The sequence below is a fragment of the Lissotriton vulgaris genome, chromosome 5, assembly GCF_964263255.1.
Source record: "Lissotriton vulgaris chromosome 5, aLisVul1.2, whole genome shotgun sequence".
Lineage (NCBI taxonomy): Eukaryota > Metazoa > Chordata > Amphibia > Caudata > Salamandridae > Lissotriton > Lissotriton vulgaris.
This window is the reverse complement of record NC_141693.1, coordinates 39,683,303-39,708,751: the sequence shown is the minus strand read 5'-3', so window position 1 is coordinate 39,708,751 and position 25,449 is coordinate 39,683,303. Positions and strand designations below refer to the sequence as shown.

General features: G+C 49.5%; 1 protein-coding gene across 4 annotated transcripts in view; it reads left to right on the top strand.

Annotated features, from left to right (window-relative positions):
- Positions 1–25,449, top strand: part of LOC147710072 (butyrophilin subfamily 1 member A1-like) — a 386,132-nt gene that overhangs the window by 206,286 nt on the left and 154,397 nt on the right. For all 4 annotated transcript variants that reach the window (XM_086920777.1, XM_086920775.1, XM_086920776.1 and 1 more), the window contains one exon: positions 10,817–10,837. In XM_086920777.1, the coding sequence (XP_086776903.1) occupies positions 10,817–10,837 (21 nt within the window). The remainder of the gene's footprint in view (positions 1–10,816; positions 10,838–25,449) is intronic.

Sequence of the window (25,449 nt, the reverse complement as noted above, 5' to 3'; positions counted from 1 at the left end):
GATAAAGGCCGGAGCGGGGACCCTTCCAAATTAGATCATCTTTGAATCAAGAACTACTTTCTACGAAAGGACCTTCAAGACTCTTCTCAAGATTTCTCCCTTGTGGCTAAGGAGTAGTCACCCTGCATCAGCGGGCACCATCTAAGAACTCTGCGGTTTGCTGTAAGTCCTTCCTCAAGGAATCCGACGGCCCAGCTCGACGAGAACCGGCTTCCCTGGCACCTCTGACCTCTACCCACGTCATCAGCTCAGCTGTGATCTGTGGGTGCGACGAGACCTCGAGGGACCGGCCATCATCAGAACCTGCACGCTCTTAAAAACCAGCACGACCATCGAGGTAACTCTCTGGTGAGTGCTCTGGGGTCCGAGAAGCCCCGACCCTGAGCCGCTCCAGCACCGAAGTGCAGTCTCCCAGCATCTCCACGATCTGCGTGGGGCCCTTCTGCTCGCTGCTCAGCACGTTGTCTGGTCACTAGCCGCTGGCTCGTGTCCTTCTGTGACGACATCCGAGAATCAACACTGCCGGTCTGGTTGCTCCAGACTGGCCCTTGCTTCCATCTTTTCGAGAAGCACCCCGGACCCTCCTGGTCCACTCAAGACGCCGACAGCGACATCCGTCGTGGGACAGCTCGCACCTCCACCGTGGTCGCCGACAACGCCTCCTGGTCCGAGAGACTGCAGAGCCGAGCGTCGCCCACTCACCTGGTCGAGGTGACGGCCAACCGGTGCCTTCCTGGTACCCTCTGACTACTGGCTAGTAGTACGAACTTGGTCCCCTCTGCTTTCAGGTTTCATCAATCTCCGATCCAGGCTTGGATCTCTACGAACTATTCATCACTGGTCGCCGGCCAGCAACTCCTTTTCTTCCGGCTCCTGGCTCGTCAGCGAAGACCCCGACGCCTGTAAGACTTGCAGCCGCAGCCCTCGTGGCTAGGTAACTCGGCACTTCGGTGCCTGCATAGCCTCCTTACTCTAGGGTCCCGAGTCCCTCGCTTCCGACTTGCCTTAACCTTTCCGTGTCCCCGGACACTTGTTTTAAACTGTGCACTTGAAGTATTTACTAAAGAGATTTGGTTTGTGCTTAGTACCCTGTCCTCATAAAGAGTACAGGGCTGTTGTGATTCTTAATAAATATACTGTTTATTTTCATAACACTTGTGTGGTGTCCTTTCACTGGGTGTTCAAGGGGTACATGTGTGGTAAACAGCTGGCTTAACGCGCCCTCTCGAGTCTTTAGCCTTAGACTGCTCGTATCCACGCTACTAGGATAGCTGGTCTATAGGTTGACTTACAACCAAACACCATAAGGGTCGTTGGAACGATACATAGCGGTCGCTAGAATAGCGAACGTTGCATATCGGGCCAACTTCTCACATTGGTGAGCAGCGGTTGGGATTTGAGCTTGCTGTTGTTTTACCACACGTATCCTAAGAATATCTTGTTGAAAGATCGCACAAGTACTGTTAGTACATATAACTAAAGCTTAGAATACTCTGAGTTCTACTGAACCAGCTGTTGTAGCTCCTCAAGGCTTAGCACACCTTGGCTACAGCTCTTAGCAAGGGAACAGTAGGTAAACACATAGTGTAGGTAGGTGCATCACTTACACCACACTAGAAACAGTATGTCAGACAAAGGAGGAAACTCTGAGTCTCCCCTTGTGTCAGTTGACCCTCCACAGGTCATCCCGTCAAGATATACTGCGCTTAACTTCCATGAGTTACGACAAGTATGTACCTCTAGGAAGATTAAGCAAGGGGCTAACCCCACCACCTCCTTTCTGATTGGTCTCCTAGAGACTTATGATGCCAGAAAGGCTGAGAAGCTTCTTAGCCCTTCTAATCCAGAAGGAGGCATGCCTCCCCTCGAGGGAACCCGGGACGATCCTGACCTCATTCACCTCGCAACTGAGAACGAAGATGACGAGGAGGATGAGGATGAGGATCTCTCTGGGGACGAGGCAGATAAGGGACAGGTAGAAGTCGTCAGACTGACACGGTCCAACTTAAGCAGACATGATAGTGGTACTGGGGGACCCCCGGCGCTACTGTCAGGTGCGCTTAACATTGGGAATGGACGAGTTAGGTCTCTATCAAGAGGCTCTAACAGATCCCTTCGAACCAATGGCTCTCGCAACTCTTCTCAAAGAGGGATGACGTCCCCTCAGAGGAGAGTGTACGAAGCTAAGGAAAGGGCAGCTAATCTGAGGATCGAAAGGGAAGAACTTGCCCTGGCCAAAGAAAAGCTTGCTTTTGCTAGAGAGCAACAGTTAAGTGGGGCAGTCCCCACTGGTGGCAGCAATGTACCTAGTAATAGGGAAAAGAGTTTCGATACGAAACACCTTGGGAAGATAGTGCCCCCCTTTAAACAAGGGGACGACATCCACAAATGGATTACTGCTTTGGAGAGGGCCTGCACTGTGCAAGGTGTTCCCCAGAGTCAGTGGGCAGCTATCTTGTGGCTCTCCTTTGAAGGTAAAGGAAGAGACAAGCTCCTCACCACAAGGGTAGAGGACGCTAACAATTACCAAGTCTTGAAGAATACACTCGTTGAAGGGTTCGGCCTAACCACTGAGCAGTACAGGGTGCTGTTCAGGGATACCCAGAAAACGCAGGCTCAAGACTGGTCTGATTTTGTCGATTGTGCCACTAAGGCTTTTGAGGGCTGGTTGCTGGGCAGTAAGGTTACTGATTACAAAGGATTGTACAATTTGATGATGAGAGAACAAATTTTAAACAATTGTCAGAACCAGTTGTTGCATCAGCATCTTGTCGACTCGGATCTGACCTCTCCTCAAGAATTGGGGCAGAAGGCAGACAAATGGGTTCGTACGAGAGTTAAACAGAACCAGGGCCAGAATCAAGGTGGTCAGAAGAAAGCAGACCAGAAGGGTAAAGATTCTAAAGGGGAACAAAATGACCAGAAGTCTTCGACAGGTCCCCAACAACCCAAAGAGGGTGGGGGTCAGGCTCCCCAAAAGAAGAAAGAAGGCCAATCCAAACGATGGTGCCAGTACTGTAAAAGTAAATCTCACTGGTTTAGTGAGTGCACCAAGAAAGGAGGAGGGCAGACTCCTGCCACTGCAGCCCCTAAGGCACCTGTGCCCCCTAGTACAGACAGCAGTGGTAGTGCGCCTCCCAAGGGTTTAGTAGGGTTAACCCTGGGTTCTGAGGGGCGTGACAACTTAGTTGGCACGCTCACTCAGGCTGTCCTTGTCAGTACAGGGGACGTGGACGTGTCCCCTGACGTAAGCCCCAATACCTTGGGCAAATACAGACAGACGCCTTTCATAAATGGAAAGATGGCTCAGGCCTATAGGGACACTTGTGCCAGCGTCACCATGGTGACGCCTAACTTTGTGGACCCTGGACAGATCATGCCAGGTACAGAATTCCTGGTGACCAATGCAAGCAATGTCACTACCAATCACAGTATGGCAATTGTAGCTTTCTCCTGGGGAGGGGTAACTGACCAAAAGAAGGTTGTAGTTAGTCCAGACCTCCCAGTGGATTGTTTGTTGGGCAATGATTTGGAGTCGTCACAATGGTCAGAAGTGGAGCACCGGACTCACATGGAAATGTTAGGTTTGCCAGCACATGTGTTCGCTGTGACTAGGTCACAGGTCAGGAGATGCCCCACTGAACAGGTGCTGGATCCTGGAACAACGGACCAGACACCTCCCAAGAAAAAGAGCAGTAGGGTTAAGGCTGCGCCTTCCCCCTTGCCCCAGGTCGAGGATCAAGTCTCAGAGGAGGCTGACCTACAGGAATTGAGGGAAACTGAGCCGAGAGAGTTCGAACTTGATCAAGTTGAATTCTTGGGCTCAGGGGGACCCTCAAGGGAAGATCTGGGGAAGGACCAGTTAGACTGCCCTTCTCTTGAACCCCTCAGACAGCAGGCTGCTGCTGAGGCTGCTGGGAACGCCACAGGTACCCACAAGGTATACTGGGAAGATGGACTCCTGTACACTGAGTCAAGAGACCCCAAGCCTGGCATGACCAGGAGGCTGGTCTTCTTCTTGTCTCAGCGTGGTTTCCTACTTACCTTGGCCCACGAGATTCCCTTAGCAGGTCACTTAGGCCAGACGAAAACGTGGGACAGGCTTGTCTCGCACTTTCACTGGCCTCACATGAACGAAGATACCAAGGAGTTTTGCCGCTCCTGTGTCACTTGCCAAGCCAGTGGTAAGTCAGGTGGCACGACAAAGGCCCCCCTTATACCAATGCCTGTGGTGGGGGTGCCCTTTGAACGGGTGGGGATCGACATCGTCGGTCCCATGGAACCACCGACAGCATCAGGGCACAAGTTTATACTGGTGGTAGTGGATCATGCCACCAGGTATCCTGAAGCTATTCCCCTTAGGACCACTACAGCACCTGTTGTGGCAAGAGCCCTAGTTGGAGTATTCTCCAGAGTGGGCTTCCCTAAGGAGGTCGTCTCCGACAGAGGTGCAAACTTTATGTCGAGCTACTTAACTGCTATGTGGAAGGAATGTGGTGTCAACTACAAGTTCACTACACCCTATCATCCACAATGCAATGGGCTTGTTGAGAGATTCAACAGGACCCTAAAAGGGATGATTCATGGACTACCGGAAAAGCTTCGGCGTAGATGGGACGTCCTGATCCCCTGCCTCTTGTTCGCCTACAGAGAAGTCCCACAGAAGGGGGTTGGCTACAGCCCTTTTGAACTTTTGTACGGGCATCCTGTAAGAGGACCCCTGTGTTTGGTGAAGGAAGGATGGGAGAGACCTCTCAAAAAGCCTGCAACCAACATAGTGGACTATGTGCTCGGCCTCCGCTCGCGGATGGCTGAATACATGGAGAAGGCATCCGAAAACCTTAAGGCCAGCCAAGAACTCCAAAAAGCTTGGCATGACCAAAAGGCTGTCTTGACTGTTTACCAGCCCGGACAGAAGGTGTGGGTGTTGGAGCCAGTGGCCCCAGCAGCACTCAAGGACAAATGGTCCGGGCCCCACACCATCCTGGAGAAAAAGGGAGAGGTCACCTACCTGGTCGACCTGGGAACTCCCCGGAGCCCCCACAGGGTGCTTCATGTCAACAGGCTAAAAGCATATGTCGACAGGAAGGACATGAGTTTGCTCATGGCCCTAGATGAGGGACAGGAAGAGGAGAGTGACCCTCTCCCCGACCTGCTCTCTCAGAATCCTGACGATGGCTCGGTAGATGGTGTTGTCTTTTGTGGCAGCCTCTCCGAACATCAACAGAGCGACTGTAAACAGGTTCTTCAGTCGTTCCGACATCTGTTCTCTCTGACACCCAGTCAGACCGATTGGTGCACCCATGAGGTCGACACTGGTGACAGCTTGCCCGTAAAGAGTAAAATCTACAGGCAGCCTGATCACGTTAGAGACTGCATCAAAAGTGAAGTGCAGAAAATGTTGGAGCTGGGAGTCATTGAACCCTCGGATAGCCCTTGGGCTAGTCCCGTAGTTCTAGTGCCGAAACCTCACACCCAGGGTGGTAAGAGAGAGATGAGGTTCTGCGTAGACTACAGGGGTCTCAATGCAGTCACTAAGACTGACGCCCACCCAATACCAAGGGCAGACGAGCTTATTGATAGGCTGGCCTCGGCCAACTACTTAAGTACGTTTGATCTGACAGCTGGGTATTGGCAAATCAGGTTAGCTGAGGACGCCAAGCCTAAAACCGCATTTTCAACCCCTGGTGGGCATTATCAGTTCGTGGTGATGCCCTTTGGTCTGAAAAATGCACCTGCCACCTTCCAACGGTTGGTGAATCACGTCCTCACTGGGCTGGATGACTTCTGTGCGGCGTATCTTGACGATATTGCTGTCTTTAGCTCCACCTGGGAGGATCACCTGGTCCACCTGCGGAAGACATTGGAGGCGCTGCAAGCAGCAGGCCTCACTATCAAGGCCACCAAGTGCCAGATAGGGCAGACACAGGTTGTATACCTGGGCCACCTTGTAGGTGGAGGTCAGGTTCAGCCACTGGAGAGCAAGATACAGTCAATCAGGGACTGGGCTCCTCCAACCACCCAGACTCAGGTTCGAGCTTTCTTGGGCCTGACTGGTTACTACAGGAAGTTTGTCAGGAACTATGGTTCCATCGTGACACCATTAAATGAACTGACAAGTAAGAAAATGCCAAAAAAGGTTCAGTGGACAGCGAGCTGTCAAAAAGCATTCGATGACCTAAAGCAGGCCATGTGCACGGCCCCTATCCTCAAGAGTCCGGACTACTCCAAACCATTCATTGTCCAAACAGATGCTTCTGAGTTGGGTGTGGGAGCTGTTCTTTCTCAACTGAATTTTGATGGTCAAGACCAGCCCATTGCTTTTATAAGCAGACGGCTGACCCCTAGAGAGAAAAATTGGTCAGCTATTGAGAGGGAGGCCTTTACTGTGGTTTGGGCCCTGAAGAAGCTGAGGCCATACTTGTTTGGCACTCACTTCAAGATTCAGACCGACCATAAGCCCCTCTTGTGGCTAAATCAGATGAAGGGTGAAAACCCCAAACTGCTTAGGTGGTCCATTTCCCTACAGGGGATGGACTTCACAGTGGAACACAGACCTGGTACTGATCATGGCAATGCCGATGGGCTCTCCAGATATTTCCACTTAGAACAAGAAGACTCACCTGGTCAAGGTTAGCTAGTTGTTCCGACGTTTGGGGGGGGTCATGTAGGAGAGTAGGGTCTGCAATCCTATGATCACCCAGATTTTTTGCTTTTGTTTCACTGGTTTACGACTTTCTCTGGCTGTGGGCCTGCCAATCAGACCCACAGCCTGGCTGTTCTCTCTCTAAATTACGATATGTGCCCTAGGTGCATTTACCAATTGGTACTGGGCCACCTTATCAGACCCTGTAACCCAGGGCATAGGTGTACCCAGGGCCGCCAGGGGCTGCAGCATGTATTATGCCACCCCTGGCTGGCCTCCTAAATCTGACACAACTGGCTGCATGACAGCTGGGGCAAAGTCGTGTAATCACCCTTTGCTTTAGATATAGTAGCCCTATATCTAACCCTCCAATGGACACCCGAGTTCCTATCAGTCACTCCTATGGCAGGCCTTGACAATCCTGAAGGCAGAGTGCATGGGCTCGTGTGAACTAAGCTCTGGCCCGAGCCGAGCCCGGTTGCAGCTTGCGGAATCAAGACCCAATGGCTGTTCCATGATAACGCGTACCATATCGGTAACTTCGGTGTCGCGTTATCAAGACATGTCGAGTAAGGTGTCATACGAATCGGGATGCTGCCCTCTCACCAACTCTGGCGACAAGGTTAGCATTCCGCCCTTCTAGAGGGACACGACATGTACGTAACTGTGAACCCCGGTTAAAGTTAACGAAAGCCTCAGCTCCACAAAATGGATGCTGCCACCACAGACACGAGTCTGACCTCCTGCTGCTGGGAGTCCTTCCAGCGAGGAGCACTTGGACAAAGGGTTTCCTGTCAAGGGCGGTGTTCGCACCGTCCCAGACAGGGTTTGTGTATTCTGGGTAGGTAGGGCTTTTGCGAGAAGGTGACTGCGGAGTGGCACCCCGGTGCGCACTACGCATCTGCCGGTTAGAACCAGTTCCAGGGGCGACAGCCCTGGCCTGGGGAAAGTCCGGCAGGGGAGAGGGGTGTAACTACCCCCCTTCCTGGTCCCACCCTTAGGGCAGGACCTAGTCATGTACCCACCCCTTTCTTTAGGATAAAGGCCGGAGCGGGGACCCTTCCAAATTAGATCATCTTTGAATCAAGAACTACTTTCTACGAAAGGACCTTCAAGACTCTTCTCAAGATTTCTCCCTTGTGGCTAAGGAGTAGTCACCCTGCATCAGCGGGCACCATCTAAGAACTCTGCGGTTTGCTGTAAGTCCTTCCTCAAGGAATCCGACGGCCCAGCTCGACGAGAACCGGCTTCCCTGGCACCTCTGACCTCTACCCACGTCATCAGCTCAGCTGTGATCTGTGGGTGCGACGAGACCTCGAGGGACCGGCCATCATCAGAACCTGCACGCTCTTAAAAACCAGCACGACCATCGAGGTAACTCTCTGGTGAGTGCTCTGGGGTCCGAGAAGCCCCGACCCTGAGCCGCTCCAGCACCGAAGTGCAGTCTCCCAGCATCTCCACGATCTGCGTGGGGCCCTTCTGCTCGCTGCTCAGCACGTTGTCTGGTCACTAGCCGCTGGCTCGTGTCCTTCTGTGACGACATCCGAGAATCAACACTGCCGGTCTGGTTGCTCCAGACTGGCCCTTGCTTCCATCTTTTCGAGAAGCACCCCGGACCCTCCTGGTCCACTCAAGACGCCGACAGCGACATCCGTCGTGGGACAGCTCGCACCTCCACCGTGGTCGCCGACAACGCCTCCTGGTCCGAGAGACTGCAGAGCCGAGCGTCGCCCACTCACCTGGTCGAGGTGACGGCCAACCGGTGCCTTCCTGGTACCCTCTGACTACTGGCTAGTAGTACGAACTTGGTCCCCTCTGCTTTCAGGTTTCATCAATCTCCGATCCAGGCTTGGATCTCTACGAACTATTCATCACTGGTCGCCGGCCAGCAACTCCTTTTCTTCCGGCTCCTGGCTCGTCAGCGAAGACCCCGACGCCTGTAAGACTTGCAGCCGCAGCCCTCGTGGCTAGGTAACTCGGCACTTCGGTGCCTGCATAGCCTCCTTACTCTAGGGTCCCGAGTCCCTCGCTTCCGACTTGCCTTAACCTTTCCGTGTCCCCGGACACTTGTTTTAAACTGTGCACTTGAAGTATTTACTAAAGAGATTTGGTTTGTGCTTAGTACCCTGTCCTCATAAAGAGTACAGGGCTGTTGTGATTCTTAATAAATATACTGTTTATTTTCATAACACTTGTGTGGTGTCCTTTCACTGGGTGTTCAAGGGGTACATGTGTGGTAAACAGCTGGCTTAACGCGCCCTCTCAAGTCTTTAGCCTTAGACTGCTCGTATCCACGCTACTAGGATAGCTGGTCTATAGGTTGACTTACAACCAAACACCATAAGGGTCGTTGGAACGATACATAGCGGTCGCTAGAATAGCGAACGTTGCATATCGGGCCAACTTCTCACAGTGGTTGTCGCAGCTCCTCTGACCTCCTACTTTCGCTGCGGTTCTCCATCAACGTGTCAAAGTCATATCTGACTCCCTCTCAGAAGCTCCTTTTCATTGGCCGGGTTCTAGACACGATGCAGTTTCTGGATTATCCTCCTGAGCAGCGCGTCCGGGATATTCGGGCTATGATTCCGATCTTTCAGCCTCTATGCCAGGTTTTGGTCAGACTGACCCTCTGGATGCTGGGTCTGATGGCCCCCTGCATCCTGCTGGTAGATCATGCCAGATGGCAGATGCATACTCTGCAGTGGAACCTGAAGTTCCAGTGAAATTAAATGAAATTAATTCATACTTGTATAGCGCACTTATACCCTGAGGCGTCTTGGCGCTGTACGCATACCGCTGTGGAACCCTTCCTGGCTTCTCCCTTTGAAATGCCCACTCCTGGGCACCCCCAAGGTGAAGCCAGGCATCCCAGCACTGTTGGGGCCGTTGTGGAGATTAAGCAAGCTATTGCCCAGAGTTGCAGAGTGGGACCCATGATTAGAATAGGTACTGAGGCGAGAATTATCAGGTCCGAGGAAATTGAGCCTAAGACCCGCCGAGGTGGGAATTGAAACCTGGTCCCGGGCCAGATCTCTGCATCAGGGTCTGCCGCTCTAACCATTGAGCCACACTTCTCCACGTGGGCACAGCATCAGGGAAACCTGTCCAATTACGTCCAGATCCCAGAGGGTACTGCACACCAACTGCAGTGGTAGCTCACAAACCAGGATTGAAACACAATGCAGATCTTGATGACCATCGTGGACCCTTGAAGGAGCTATTATCACTGGACAGTCACGGTAAAATGAAGTCGTTATCCTATGTCCAAATGTTGCTAGTACATATCGGTTTAGGGGGCCCATGGGCCTACTCATCATCCCCGACCTATCTATTCAAGACTACACCTAAGGATGCATTCTGGTACCATGTAAATTCCAGAAAATTCTAGAATGTGTCCAAAGGGTTGCTTAGTACTCTTTTTTTTATTTTAAACTTGATTTTCAATTTGAACCCTTCTTGGATATTATTAACCCATTAGCTGCAAAGTCCCTTACCTTAAATTCCTCCAGGGAACTTTACCATTAATGTCTTTATTATCAAAGTGGAACCCTTTAAATTCAATAAGTACTGTATGTCCAGTTTGCCAATAGCCAGAGGAGTCACTAGTTAACATTATTTTATTCTGTTCTGGTTATACCTGGCCAAGAAAAACATGGATCATCCTGTTTTGGAAGCAATTTGGATGCCGTCTACCAGAGGTTGCCACACGGTTCCTCTGTACAGTATCCTCTCAGTTAGTTACTTTGCGGTATCCAAGTACCTTCCTTGGAGCAGGTCCATCAGATACAGGGTGCTGGAGTGATTGGCTTTCGCATTATGCTTTCTCTTTTTCTCAGTCTCCCAGTACCGATGTATTTGTTAGATAGCGCTTAGCATCGGTGTCCTTTATTTGTTGTATTTTAACTATATATCTTTTTAAATGCCAATTGTAACTAATTATAAAGTATTTTATTTATTACAGTTTAAAGGTACACTTCCATTGATCATTTAAATTTTGTAATGGCATGACACAGGACCGTGTTGTAAATTGAGTTTGTGTATCTTTAGTTTTACATATGTACTGTTATGTACTCTTATGGTTGAAAACTCCGAATAAAGTATTTGATGATTAAATATTTTACACATCTGAAAACAAAATTAAATTATTTTTCTCTACATTTCCTCTTATAGGTGATTTAATTAAAGAAAGAGGTAAGATTATAAATTGAGCAATCATAAATGGATCTTATATAAAAGTAAATCTGAAAGAAACATGTTAGTTATAGATTCCTTACCTTAGAATTACCCCCAGGCGTCAGACTGGATCTGGAAATTTTTTTCGTCAGCAGTACCCCTGCGCATCGAAAGGTGGCGTCGGTCAGCTCTGCGATCATCATTGGCATCGTGTTTGCCGGGATGAGGTCGCGGCAGCTAATTAGACGATGCCCTCGCGAGCTGACATCAGTTCTTTCTTTTTCTGCGCTAGCCAGTGCATATCAGGGAAGAGCGGTACCTATAGTACATTTTTGACTAATCTTTTTGCGACTTTTGTCGACTTCTTTTTCCAGTCGTATGACATCTGGTGTACGAGGGATGCCCAGTTTCAAGCAATGCAGTTCCTGTAAGCGACTGATGTCGGTGATGGATCCGCACCGCATGTGTCTTTTTTGCCTAAAGCACTACCATGACCCCAAGTCGTGCTCTGACTGCCGGCCCATGGTCCGAAGACTTTGCGGGAGCGGTCCCGTAAGTTACTTGAGGCTGGGCAGCTGGCTCCATGCCGCTCAAGGTCCCGTTCTCGTGGGAGGTCGAGGGACCGGTCGCGGAGTCATCATCATCACTCCTCATCGAAGTCTTCGCACTCGGGCTCAGGTAAGTCGAAGCACAGGAAGAAGTCGAAGAAGCTCCGTCGCTCTTCGACTTCCTCTCACCCGTTGGCTGGCGCAGCGCAGAGTGTTGGTGGTGCCACTGCCAATGCTCCGAATGTGGAACCTCCATGGTCGACTCCGGGCTTCCCTCCCTTTCTGGGATCAAGCTCGACCCCTGGCCAGCTTCGTCAGTTCTATGAATCCATGCATGCCATTTTTGGGCAGCCCGATTCCACCGGCGCTCCGTTGTGCCACATGAAGCCGGGTGGGGCCATAGACCTTCGTCACCAGTGGCTCCGGCCCCGGCACCACAGGGCCCCCTTGGATCCAGACCTGGTCCGGATCGGCACCAGCAGACAATGTGACACCTCCCCCGGTGCTGGCTTCACTGCACCATGTCCATAGCCGGCACCAGCTGGACCCCCTGCTGGCGTTGACCCCAACCTCATCCTTGACATGGACAGAGAGCCAGACCAGCATCGCCCGATGCCAGATCTAGCACGGATGGGAAATGTTCTCTCTATGTTCAGCCCTGGCCCTTATCAGCCATTTTGACAGCCAGGGGAGGATGATGAGGACTGGGAGGGTTATGGTGTCCCTTTATCTGACCAGATCGTGGATGAACAGGACTGGAGAGAGGAACTTGGGGAAGCCATTGGTCTAGATACATCTCCAGACCTTGGCATGGTGTCTCCTCCTACCGTGGCTAGAGAGGAAGGAGCGTCTTACCCTGCAGTGTTGCATAGGGCGGCCGAGGCCCTAACCCTCGAGCTTCCTACTGTGGCAGTCAGGACAAACCCCCTGACAGAGGTGCTTCAGCCGTCAGTGAGCTCTTCCAAGTCAATACTTTTGTTCAATGATGCCATCACCAACATACTTTTGAGCACCTGGTCCTGGAGCAACACAGGGGCTCTTGTGGATAGGATTAATTGCCCGACTCCACCACCCGGCTCCAGGCGACCCCAATTTCCTCTGCCAACATCCCACCGTGAGAGCTTGGTGGTCCAAGCCTCAAGTTCCAAAGGCGCATTCCCTAATGCACCACCTGATAGGGAATCCAAGAAGCTGGATCAGCTTGGGAAGAAGATGATTTCTCCCTCCAGCTTAGGACTACAGTCTGCAAACACCGCATGTTTGTTGGGCCATTATTCCCACTCCATGTGAGATACAGTGGTGCAAGTTCTGCCCAGTATCCCTAGGAGGCCCGGGCCGTACTCTGCCGTACTGTGGCAGAAGGGAGAGAAGCAGCAAAGTTTATGATTCGTTGTGGACTGGACACTGCCGACTCACTGGGTTGGACCATTTCAACGTCGGTGGTGCTTCGCCGTCACGCCTGGCTGTTATCGACTGGCTTTTCAGGGGATGTCCAGAACTCTCTCATGGACAAGCCCTTTGATGGCCATCGCCTGTTCGGTGACAAAGCACACTGGCAACGCGTTTCAACCTCTCCACCACATGTCGCGCACAGTCTGCTTTTCGCCCCCTTCATGGCAACGGAAGGGGTGCCCCAACACGTCCCTTTTCCAGGCCGGCACACGCTGTTCATCCCCAACGTGGCCGGGGACTTGGGAACAACCAACGTGGTTCTGGGGGCCAGCGGGCGGGCCAGTTTACCACTTCCCCCCTGCAGCAGCCTTCAAGCCCTCCTAGTCTGACCTTTCAGGCCCATCAGACGCCAGTGGGAGGCAGGATCCACCATCACCTCCCCCACTGGTGCACCAGAACGTTGGACAGGTCGGTTTTGCAGATAGTCTGAAGGGGCTACTCCCTCCCCTTCGAGACCACCCCTCCACCCATGCCACCCCAGTACCATTGCTTGTCAGGGGATCATCTGGCACTTCTTCAATAGGAAGTTGCGGCTCTCTTGCCCAAGGGAGCCCTTGAGTGCGTTCCTGCCCCAAAAGTAGGTTGTGGTTGTTATTCCCACTACTTTCTGGTGCCCAAGAAGGACAAGGGCCTGCGTCCTATCTTGGATCTCAGGCATGTCAACCGCTTCCTACGGAAGGAGAAGTTCAAAATGTTGACCCTCGCTCAAGTCCTGTCTGCCCTTGACCATGGAGACTGGATGGTAGCGTTAGACTTGCAGGACGCTTACTTTCACATCCCTATCCTGCCGGCCACCGGCGCTACCTGCGGTTCACAGTAGGCCACAAGCATTTTAAGTTTACTGTGCTCCCCTTTGGCCTTACCAGTGTCCCTCGGGTGTTCACAAAAGTGTTGGCGGTGGTCGCAGCTCCTCTGCGCAGATCAGGGGTTCCAGTCTTCCCCTATCTCAACGACTGGTTGTTGAAGGCGGGCTTGCCACCTCCAGACTACATCCGACCTCCTTCATTCACTGGGGTACTCCATCAACGTGCCAAAGTCATATCTGACTCCCTCTCAGAAGCTCCTTTTCATTGGTCGGGTTCTGGAAACGACGCAGTTTCTGGTTTATCCTCCTGAGCAGCGAGTCCGGGATATTCGGGCTATGATTCTGATCTTTCAGCCTCTATCCCAGGTTTTGGTCAGACTGACCCTCTGGCTGCTGGGTCTGATGGCCTCCTGCATCCTGCTGGTAGATAATGCCAGATGGGAGATGCAGGCTCTGCAGTGGGACCTGAAGTTCCAGTGGGCAGACCATCAGGGAAACCTGTCCAATTACGTCCAGAACTCAGAGGACACTGCACACCAACTGCAATGGTGGCTCACAAACCAGGATTGGATCATCGTCAGACCCCTCTCCCTTCCCCAACCAGAGTTCACAGTGGTGACTGATGCATTACTTCTGGGACGGGACGGCCACATGGGGAATGTGGAGATCAGAGGACTCTGGTCTCCAGCGGAGTCCGGGCTCCATATCAACCTTCTGGAGCTTCGGGCGATTCGTCTTGCACTCAAGGCATTCCTTCCCTCTGTCTGGGGAAGAGTAGTTCAGGTGTTCACAGACAACACCGCCGCATATGGTACGGTAACAGACAAGGTAGGGTGGGGTCCGTGGACCCTCTGTCAAGAGGCCCTCCGTCCTGGATATGGCTGGAACATCAGGGCATTGCCCTGGTGGTTCATCACCAGACAGGTTCACTGAACACCAGGGCGGACGAACTCAGCCGCAGGTGCATAATGTCTCACGCATGGCTTCTGAACTCGGAGGCAGTGCAAGGTCTCTTTCGACAGTGGGGAGAGCCTTGGTTAGATCTATTCACCTCCAAAGAGAAAGCGCAATGTCAGCAATTCTGCGCGTTGGAATTTTCGAGGCGGCACTCGCTCAGTGACACTTTTCGTCACAAGTGGAGTTGTGGTCTTTATACGCCTTTCCGCCTATACCACTTCTGCCCAGAGTGCTGAAGTAGATCAAGTGTGACTGGGCCCAAGTCATCCTTGTGGCTCCAGACTGGGCATAGAGAGTCTGGCATCCCGAGCTCTTGAACATGGCCATTGATCGCCCGACTCTACTGCTTCTTCGGGCAGATCTTCTGTCGCAGCAGCAGGGGACGGTCCTCCACCCAAACCTGTCCAGCCTCCACCTCCTTGCGTGGAGATTGAGCGGCAACAGATGGCAGCTTTTGACCTTCCCCCCGAAGTCTGTGATGCGATCTTGGCCAGGCGTCCCTCCACAAAAAACGGTATACGCCTGCCGATAGAACAAATTTGTGGCATGGTGCACAGCAGAGGCTGTGGATCCCCTTTCTGCCCCTCTTTCTGAGGTTCTCTTGTTCCTCCTTTCTTTGGCCCAGCAGGGCTCTGCTCTGGACACCCTAAAGGGACACCTCTCGGCCGTTTCAGCCTTTCTTAGGCTTACTGATCAGCCTTCTCTTTTCAAGTACCCTGTTGTACATCACTTTCTTAAGGGCATTACTCATCTCTTTCCTCCTATTCCATTCGTAATGCCTCAGTGGGACTTGAACTTAGTTCTTACCTACCTTATGTGCGCTCCCTTTGAGCCGCTACAAAACTGTCTTTTTAGACTTTTGACACTAAAAACTGCCTTTCTCGTTGCCATCACCTCTCTACGCAGGGTGAGTGAGCTACAGGCTCTCTCCTCAAAACCTCCTTTTCCTGCTGTTCATCCAGACAAGGTTGTCCTTCGGACCGGTCTGTCCTTCCTGCCAAAGGTGGTCACTTCTTTTGACATTGGCCAAACCATCACTTTGCCCACCTTCTTTCCACCTCTGCACCCTTCAAAAGAAGAAGAGCGACTCCACCGTCTGCATCCAAAATGTGAGCTTTCATATTACTTGGATCGCACGAAACAATTCCGGGTGGATGACCTACTCTTTGTTGGCTTCGTGGGCGCCATGAAATTTCAGGCAGTGCACAAGCAGACCATTTCTCGGTGCGTCGTCTTGTGCCATCAAGGCTTGTTTCTCTTTGGCTAAGAAGGAGCCTCCAGTTGGGTTAGGAGCCTATTCTACCAGGGCGATGGCAGCTACCACTTCTCTGGGAGGTGAAGTTCCCCTTAATGACATCTTTCAGGCAGCTACGTGGGCATCACTGCACACATTCACTAAACACTACTGCCTGGACAGCTAAGTCCGGAGAGACGGCTTCTTTGGCCATTCTGTTCTCCAGGACTTTCTGGTGTGAACTTGGTTTGCAGACCCACCTCCAGGGTGGGTATTGCTCGGGTATCTATTCTAAGGTAAGGAATCTATAACTAACATGTTTCTTTCAGATGCACAAGTTACTCACCTTTGGTAACAATATTTTTGTAAGAACATAAGTTACTTATAGATTCCTTACCGCCCCACGCATCCTCCCCGTTCAGCGAACTGATTTCTAGGGTTAAGGTATCTCCTTTTCAGGGCCCTAGTATTGTGCACCAGTGGTCAGTGTCTTGTATGGCTCAGTGCTACTGACGTGGAAAGTTGTGTACAGAACTGACGTCAGCGCACAAGGGTGGTGTCTAAGCAGCTGCCACAATATCATCTCGGCGATCACGAGGCCAACAATGATCGCGGAGCTGACCGTCACCACCTTTCGACGTGCAGGGGTACTGCTGACGAAAAAACTTTCCAGATCCAGGCTGAGCCTGAGGGCAATTCTAAAGTAAGAGATCTATAACTAACTTATGTTTCTTAAAGATATATTGTTACCGAAGGTAATTAACTTGTGCTTCTACTTATCTCATATTAATTTGTTTTTGTGTACACAATCTCCAACATGAAAAAGGGGAGTGTGATGGTATTTCTATTAATATAGTGGCATTGTACACAGTAGTTCATCTATCCCAGTTCAAGTTTGGAAATAGTTTTTTGGCATCAATATCAGGGACCTTAGTGGCTTCTTGCATAAAGCTCTCAAATGTTGAAATCCTTCTACGCATTGATGATCTGATTCTGGAAAGTAAGGATATGACAGGGGACCAGGCAGGGCTGTCCTCTTTCGCCCCTTTTATTTTCCCTCTTCATCGAGCCATTGGCAATAAAAATACGAGTTAAAACGTCAAATCTGGCCCCTCTACCAGGGACGACAAAAATTAAGCTCTTTGCAGATGATTTCATATATGAACCCAGATAAGGCAAATATCCAGTTGGCGCTTGGGGAAATTCAAGCATTTACAGATTATGGGGAATAAAAGGTCAACAAGTCCAAAATGGAGCTACTCCTTTTTAATTCACCTGAGGTCAATCTTCCTTAAGGGTTAAAAGTTCGGCCATTAAGACCTATTAGATATCTGGGCTTATTCGTCAACACAGATTTCTCTCAACTGTTTTAATTAAACTACATAAAAACGCTCAATAAAATTAAAAATGTTTAGAAAAATTGTCGCTATTACCTCTGACAATAGTAGGCCGAGTCTCTTTAGTGAAGATGTCAATTCTTCCTCTGCTGATACTCTGTTTTTTTAATCTCCCCTTAAAAATACTGATTTTTTATTTTAACAAAGTAAACAAAACTCTATGGCAGGTTGTATGGACAAAAAAAGCCCAGGAACAAGCTTCTATTCTTCAACTAGACGTGGAGCAGGGAGGACTTGCCTTCACTCATTTATCTATCTATTATCAAGCTGCATTGATGAGCTTATTAACGTAGCTGATGGTTCCTACCTCGAAATTTGACATTTTTTTTAATCTGATGCTAGCATAAACTGAAATTAAGTTACCAGCATTTCTGCGTACTGCGAAGCTACCCAAAAGAACAAGGTATAAGGTGGTGAACACTATGGCTAACCGCAATTAACGGTTCCATAAAGCTTACAATATTCCACTGTGCCACCAATTTATTCCCCTTAAAGACTGTGAGTTGTGGGGTCTCCAGGTTTCACAAAATGTATTGCAGTCCTATAATAGGCTAGGATTCCCTAAACTTGGAGATTCCTACAACGGTACCATTCTTATATTATGGGAGGTATTTGTATCACATTGTGCACTTCAGAGGGGAAATCTCAGGTTAAGTTTTAGACAGACACTTTGTTTCCTTACGAACAAGTATAAAATAATCATTGAGAGGGAAAGAATAATTCTGAAAGCGGCACAAGAGTTGAACTTAAGCAGAATTGGTAATTGGTATTGTTTATTACGACAAGGTTTGAATCAGGAGCTCATTGAATGAATGAATGAATGAATGAAAAAAGAATTTATACAGCGCACGTTCACCAACGGTTTCTTGGCGCTTTGGGACAGACTGGAGCTAACAGCGGAGCAGAAAGATTCTAATCAAATGCTTGTGTGAATAACCACGTCTTCAGGGCTTTCCTGAACACCTGGTAGGAAGGTATGAGGCGAAGGTCAGGTGGGAGGGAGTTCCAGAGGTGGTGGGCTTGTGAAGCAAATCTTAATCCCACAAGCTTTTTTTGCTTGAACAGGCAAGTGGAAAGCAAATTGAGGCCCGCCGCACGGAGTGCTCGGGAGGGGGTGTAACGGTGGAGCAAAGCGGCAATGAAGGAGGGGCCTTGGTTTTTGAGGGCTAGGTAGGTCATACAGCCCACCTTGAAAAGACTCCGCTGAACAACAGGAAGCCAGTGTAAGCTTCTCAGAAGCGGTTTCACAGAACAAGACCTACACTGCCGAAAGACCAGTCTGGCGGCCTGGTTTTTAGCCAGTTGGAGTTGATGGTACTGGTAAAGGGGGATCCCGATATAGAGAGAATTTGCATAATCAATGCGGGACACTACTAGACCCAGTATGACGTGGACGAGGGCATCATGGGTAAGGAATCTGCTAATCTTCTTGATGCGGCGCAGATAGAAAAAGCAGGCCGACATCACTGATTTAATTTGAGGTTTCATAGACAGATCCTTACTGATGGTAACACCAAGACTCTTAACCGAACTCGCCGGGCAGGGTGCGCCGCCCAGCGTGTGCAGCCAGAAACTAGGGTTCCAAGGATTATTCGGTGGACCAGTGAGCACCAGCTCGGTCTTGTCTGGGTTAAGCTTGAGCTGATTGTCCCTCATCCAGCAGCTGATAAGGGTCATAGTGTTCTGGAAATTCGCCACTGAGGATGGGGAAGAAGCAATATTGAAGATGAGCTGCATGTCATCTGCATAATTGAAAATAACCACAGGTTTCTCCCTGAGTTTGGCGATCAGTGGGAGGATGTAAAGGTTAAATAGCAAGGGGGAAAGGGAGGAGCCTTGGGGGACCCCACAAGTCAGGTCCTTCGCCTTGGACATGAAGGAGCCAAGACGAACTGCTTGCTTACGGTCTTGCAAAAATGAAGCAAGCCATCTAAGCGGGGTGCCCCTGATGCCGGCGTTCTCGATCCGCTGAATAAGGATGGAATGGTCAACGGTATCGAACGCTGGCGACAAATCAAGGAGCACCAAGGCCTAAGAGATGTTCTGGTCCGCCCCTTTCCTAAGTACGTCGTGGACTGCCACCATGACCGACTCGGTTGAGTGCTAGGGTCTGAATCCTGCCTGGTGCTGGTCCAAAAAGTCTGAGCTTTCAATAAAGGTGCCCAGGCAGCTGGAAACATGGGCCTCCAGTAGTTTCCCCAGAAAGGGGAGCAGGGAAATCGGCCGATAGTTACTAAGGGTGGCTGGGTCAGCCCCAGGTTTTTTCGGGATAGGTGTAACAATGGCCGATTTGAAAGAACTGGGAACTATGCCCTGGCAAAGGGAGTTGTTCAGCAAGGAGAGGGGGACTTCAGGGAGGTCGAGAAAAATCTTCTGAGTAATATGGGCAGGGGAACTGTCAGAAGGAGAGCCAGAGCGAACTCTGCAGAGGAGCGGGGGGAGGGTGTCCATGGTGATAGGAGGGAAGTTCAGCAGAGAGATTGAGTTTATTGGGGGGCAGCCTGTGTCAAATCCTGGGTCAGGGTTAGAAATGCTAGCTTTAATAGGATCAATCTTCTCAACAAAGTAATTATTGAGGGAGTCGCAGAGGGGCTGGGTGAACACAGAGGTCATCGTGATCCGGTCATGTTTAGCAAGTTCATTGACTATCGTAAAGATCTCCCTAGATTTATTGGAGGAATTGAGGATTTTCTGCGAGAAAAACTCTGTTTTCGCCGAAAGAATGGCTGATTTGTATTCTTTCAAGGCTGCCAGAAAGACCAGCTTCTTGCAATGGCAGTAGTCGGCCCTCCACTTACGCTCAGCTTGCTGAAGGGTAAGTTTCATATCAGAAAGATTTTTAGTAAACCAACGTTGGGCGTTGTGGGGGCGTTTAGACTGGAGTTTCTTTAGTGGGGCGAATGTGTCCCGGGCGTCTGCCAACCAGGTGTGGATGTTATCAGCCTGAGCATTGACGGACAAGGGAAGACCAGTCTCCCCAATCAAAGGGGGGATCGTTGTAGTCAGCGAGAGACAGAGTGAGGGGAGGTTGACTCGGCCCCAGTTACGAGTTAGAGGGGGGTTGCAAGGGCACGCTGTGGTTGTTGGGGGCTTGGGGACCGTGAAAGAGACAAAGAAATGGTCCGACCAAGCACATGGGGAGATCTGTACGTTAAGGATGTCCTGGTTTAGTGACCAGATCTGGTCAAGGGTGTGTCCCTTGACATGAGTAGGTGCATGGATGAACTGGAGAAAGTTGAGACCGGCTAGCAGGTCTGTGAACTCCCTAGAAAGGGCGCTTTCGTGCAGCGCGTTAGGCCAGAAGTTGAAGTCCCCAATAACGAGGATCCTGGCGTAGTTAACTGCCAGTTCAGCTATCACGCTGCCAAAGTGATGCAGAAAGCTGGGCGAGTGACCAGGGATGCGGTAGAATAAAGCAAAAGTAAGAGGGAGGGTATCCAACTCAAGTTTAAAAATGATATAATCAGCAGAGGGTATCGGAAACATTGTGAGGGATTTGGATTTGTAGGAATGGGAGATGATGGCTGCCACCCCTCCTCCCATTTTGCCTCGGGCGCGATTGGCCTGAAGGACATAGTAGCCGTCAGGGACGGCTGCCAAGATGTCAGGAGAGGACTCTTCTGTGAGCCAAGTTTCAGACAGCAAAAGTATGTCTGGCTTTGCTGCATCTAGAAGATAAAATATCTCAACCTGGTGTTTAACCAACGATCGGGTGTTGAGATACCAGATGGACAGGCAGTCGAGTTTGACACCCGAGCTGTCTGAGGGCAGGTTGGTTAGCGATGGGACCAAGTTGAGGTCACTAGAAGACAGTGTGGCAGCAGCAGAGATAGGGGGGGAGGGTTCCAGTGAGCTAGGGCATACATAGTTGTCTGAGGCAAGCGTAAGCTTAGGAGGGGGCACTCTTCCGCGTAAGGCAAACATCTCCTCAGCCGAATACACCCTAGTGGATATCCGCGCAGCAGGGGGACTGGCCCCTGGTCCCGGCCGTGCGTGGACAGGCGCAGACGGGCTTGCCTTTGGCACGCCTTTGGCGTGCCATCGGCGCACCCGGTGCGCGTGTCCGCTGCGCGTCGTGGATTGCATAGGGTAATAAGGAAGAGAAGGAGGTCGGAGCGCTAGACCACTCACCTCCTTCTACCGAAAGTGGGGAATCCCTAGCAAGTGTCGCGGCCAATGGGCTCCCTCCACATCAATTGAGCTTGCAATCAGCTTGTGGTGGACCAGGGAGTCCAGCGGCACAGCCACACACACGTAGGGTAAGAGGAGAAATGCGGGGAAGGTTAAAATAGCACATACAGCTCTTAGTCAGCTGTAGTGATGGTAGGCATAAAGAAATAAAAGATTTTAAAATTACGATAACAATCGCGGGGAAAGTGTAAAACAGCACACACAGCTCTTAGTCAGCTGTAGTGGTGGTAGGCACAAAGAACAAAGATTTTAAAATTACGGTAACAATCACCGCACAGCTGCAAGCAGCAGCGCATCCAGCGCGTGTCCTTCCTGCCCCGGCTTTTGAAGAGAAGGAGGTCGGAGCGCTAGACCGCTCACCTCCTTCTACCGGAAGTGGGGAATCCCTAGCAAGTGTCGCGGCCAATGGGCTCCCTCCACATCAATCGAGCTTGCAATCACCTCGTTGTGGACCGGGGAGTCCAGCGGCACAGCCACACACACACACAGAGAGTAAGAGGAGAAATGCGGGGAAGGTTAAAACAGCACACACAGCTCTTAGTCAGCTGTAGGTGATGGTAGGCACAAAGAAATAAAAGATTTTAAAATTACGATAACAATCGTGGGGAAAGTGTAAAACAGCACACACAGCTCTTAGTCAGCTGTAGTGGTGGTAGGCACAAAGAACAAAGATTTTAAAATTACGGTAACAATCAGCGCACAGCCGCAAGCAGCAGCGCATCCCATTGAGGATTGAGGTATTTAAGGACAGCGCATTGAGGTAATGCTTCCAGAAATTGCCCAGGAAACTAACTGCTGGTTTAATAAAAAAATCGTCAGCGTCTATAAAAAAAAAAAAGCACCACCCTACTGCTCTTACCTGTATGGGCTGCGGCTACTACTTAAGGCCTTCCTTGTGTGTCCCCAAAGTAAACATCCTGTACACTTCCCTTTTCTTCTGATATCTGTTGTCTTCACTTCCTCTAATCTGATGGATCGCCTCCAAAATAGTTAATTTGAAGCAATTTTCAGAATGTTCAAGTTGCGCCCAATGTTGTTTAAGAGGGGCAGGGATCTTATTATTGTGTTTAGCCAATTTCTGTTTACCGAACCTTACCCTAAATTCGCATCCCGTCTTACCTATATATCCCAAAGCGCATGAGCATGGACTCACTATATTAACAAAATAGGGCAACCCAATCATACCCAAGGAATTGTGTAAAATATAATTTTATATACAAAATATCCCTTGAGGAATTGTTTATATCACAACCAAGATTGATTTTTACTCCAGGTCAATGATGTGATCCAAACCTTTAAAGAAGGAAGATTACATTCAAGGATGTATTCAAATATAAATGTCTTTACTTCATTCATATTATATTTCATTCATCTTACAGAACACTCATAATTATAAACAATATATACACAAAATACAAATAGACAAATATATGTCGCAACACTGCCACTACCAAAACAATCCCATTGAGTTTCTCAATTTTGTAATGGGATTGCAGGAAGTGTAATCACCTTTTTTCAAAATATTATGGTCAGTAAATATAAAAGCCCAGACACTCCAAGCATCGAATATTTACATCAGATAGAGAAATTATCACATCATGATATTCAAAAGAAATAAGGTTGTTTTGTCGACGTGTCAGTCTTTAAAAGCCATATGGGTCCGCAAGACCCTCCTCAGGACACAGTGTTGCACAAAAGATGATGACTTCTGAAAATACTAACAAAAGAAACTAATCAATACATCCATGATCTAATGTATCATCTGCTCACAAAAAGAACCATCAGTGACCATAATACCAAACCGTGTATCCACGATACTACCAGCATATTCTAAAAAAACAAAAACAAACACCATTTATTTATTTATATTCTTATAGCGTGCCTGAATCAGCCCCGAAGGGGTATCTCCGCGCGTTGCTTCTGTATGGGATGAAAGGACTTATTGAGGGGAAGACAGAGTGGGATGCAGAAATAAATTAATCTAGGGTAAATAGAAAAGCTTTTAGTTTTTTCCTAAAGGAAAAAAGATTAGAGATTTGTCTCAACTGTGGTGGAAGGGAGTTCCATAGCAAGGGGCCTTTGAGAGAGGGTGCTCGGCCTCCCTGTCTTGCTCTGGTAACTTTGGGTACCTGCATCAACATGGTGTTGCTAGAACGCAAGGCACGTCCAGGAGAGTAGGGGACAAAAATGTCTTTTAAATATTTGGGACCGGACCCATGAATGCACTTATGCATTATGCAACAAAGTTTGAAATTAACGCGTTGTCGCACTGGGAGCCAGTGCAGGTGAGAGAGGAGAGAGCGTGACGGGGTTCGGGGGGGGCATTCAAGATTAGCCTTGCTGCGGTGTTCTGTACTACCTGCAGTCTGCATAGTTGTTCATGATTGGTAGAAATGAGTAGACCATTAAAATAGTCTACCCGTCCGAGAACTAGTGCCTGTACCCATGAGTGTCTATTCGTGTTAAACACCACATAGAGCAAGTTTGACCTAGTACATCATACCCAAAAATCTATTGAAACAGTATACCTTGCTGCCGTCTTATGAAGATTCAATGAGATTCCAATGATTCTTATTGTCCAATAATAAACAAAAACAATAAACGAAAAATAGAAGAACTAAAATCAGTCAAAGTGAACTGCCACCGAATGTGCTAGGAAGACTCATGGAAAATTATTGATTCTGTGTCCTTACCCGACTTCAAGGAAATTACAATCATCTCTTCTACAAATTATAACAACAAACATAAAGTGACCACATGTTGCTAGTTGGATGTAATGCAATCAAAGACCAGCTTCTAATAACTGACAAAGTTGGCATCTAGGGCGGTATGTACTTACTCGATTTACTTCAAACAAACAAATGGCTTACGGCGTCCAACTACTTTATATGATCAGCACACATTGTGCTTCTACAACCCTAATATTAATCAACTCGGTTAGCGTGCACAATTAGTAGGTCACGTGTGCCGGCCGCACAAAAGAGTCCGCCATCTTGATATTACCAGCGTATTATACCAACCAGTGTGTGGTGGTCTCCCAAAAAACTATGTTCACACAAAACTCCCAACATTTACTGTTAATACAGAGATTCCAAAAAAGTACTGCATCTATAAACGAAGCAGCAAAAAATCTTCACGGACACACTAGAGCGGAACTAAAAATGGGTGCCATTTTGACTTGGGACCAAAGATATAATTCACAGTTTATCACTACAGACAATAAATGGCCCACTGGACATCCAATTAGAACAATAATAAAACAATAATAATAATAATGATAAATGAAACTAAAACTAAACATACGCAACAAGAGCTCCAGATCTCACATAAGGAGATATTTTTCTCAATGGCCTGAACATACATGCTAGTGGAAAACAAAAAAGCACAAGGGCACTTTAAGGTACTCACCAATTCAGGTTCCTCAATACTGCGTAGGTTTTGGCTGACCAGATCCACCTGTTTTCCTTCAGTGTGAGCTGGCGATCAATATCACATCTACGTCTAGAACATTTAACCGACTCTAGTACAAACAATTTCATTTAATTCGGGCCTGAGCCATACTCATGTAATGTTCAACTGGGGGTGCAGTAATTATTTTACAATGTACTAGCAGCCCGTCCCGACGTTGTCTGGGAGCAATCATGGCTCAGGGCCCCCGCCCGCCCTGACGTTGTGCAGTAATATGCCTATGTTTACTTTGTACGCTTTTGTACCCTGCCCACGTCACTGCCCATGTCACTTTTTCCTCCTGTAATGCCCCGTTTGCTACCTTCTCCCGATTGTCATTTTAGCTTTCAGCTGACCGCTCCACTTTGTACGCTTTTGTAACCTGCACACGTTTCTTTTCCGTTTGGTACCTGTGGCTCGCTCACCGCTCCTCTCCGCCGCCGCTCCTCCCTCACGTTTGCTTTGCTCACTGCTTACTTGGCGCCCTACCTCATCCGCCGCTCCTCACTGCCTGCCCGCCGATCCTCACCGCCTGTCCCCCGCTCATGTCCGCTGCTCCTCCGCTCGTCACTGCTCCTCCCCGCGCTGATCTCCGCCGC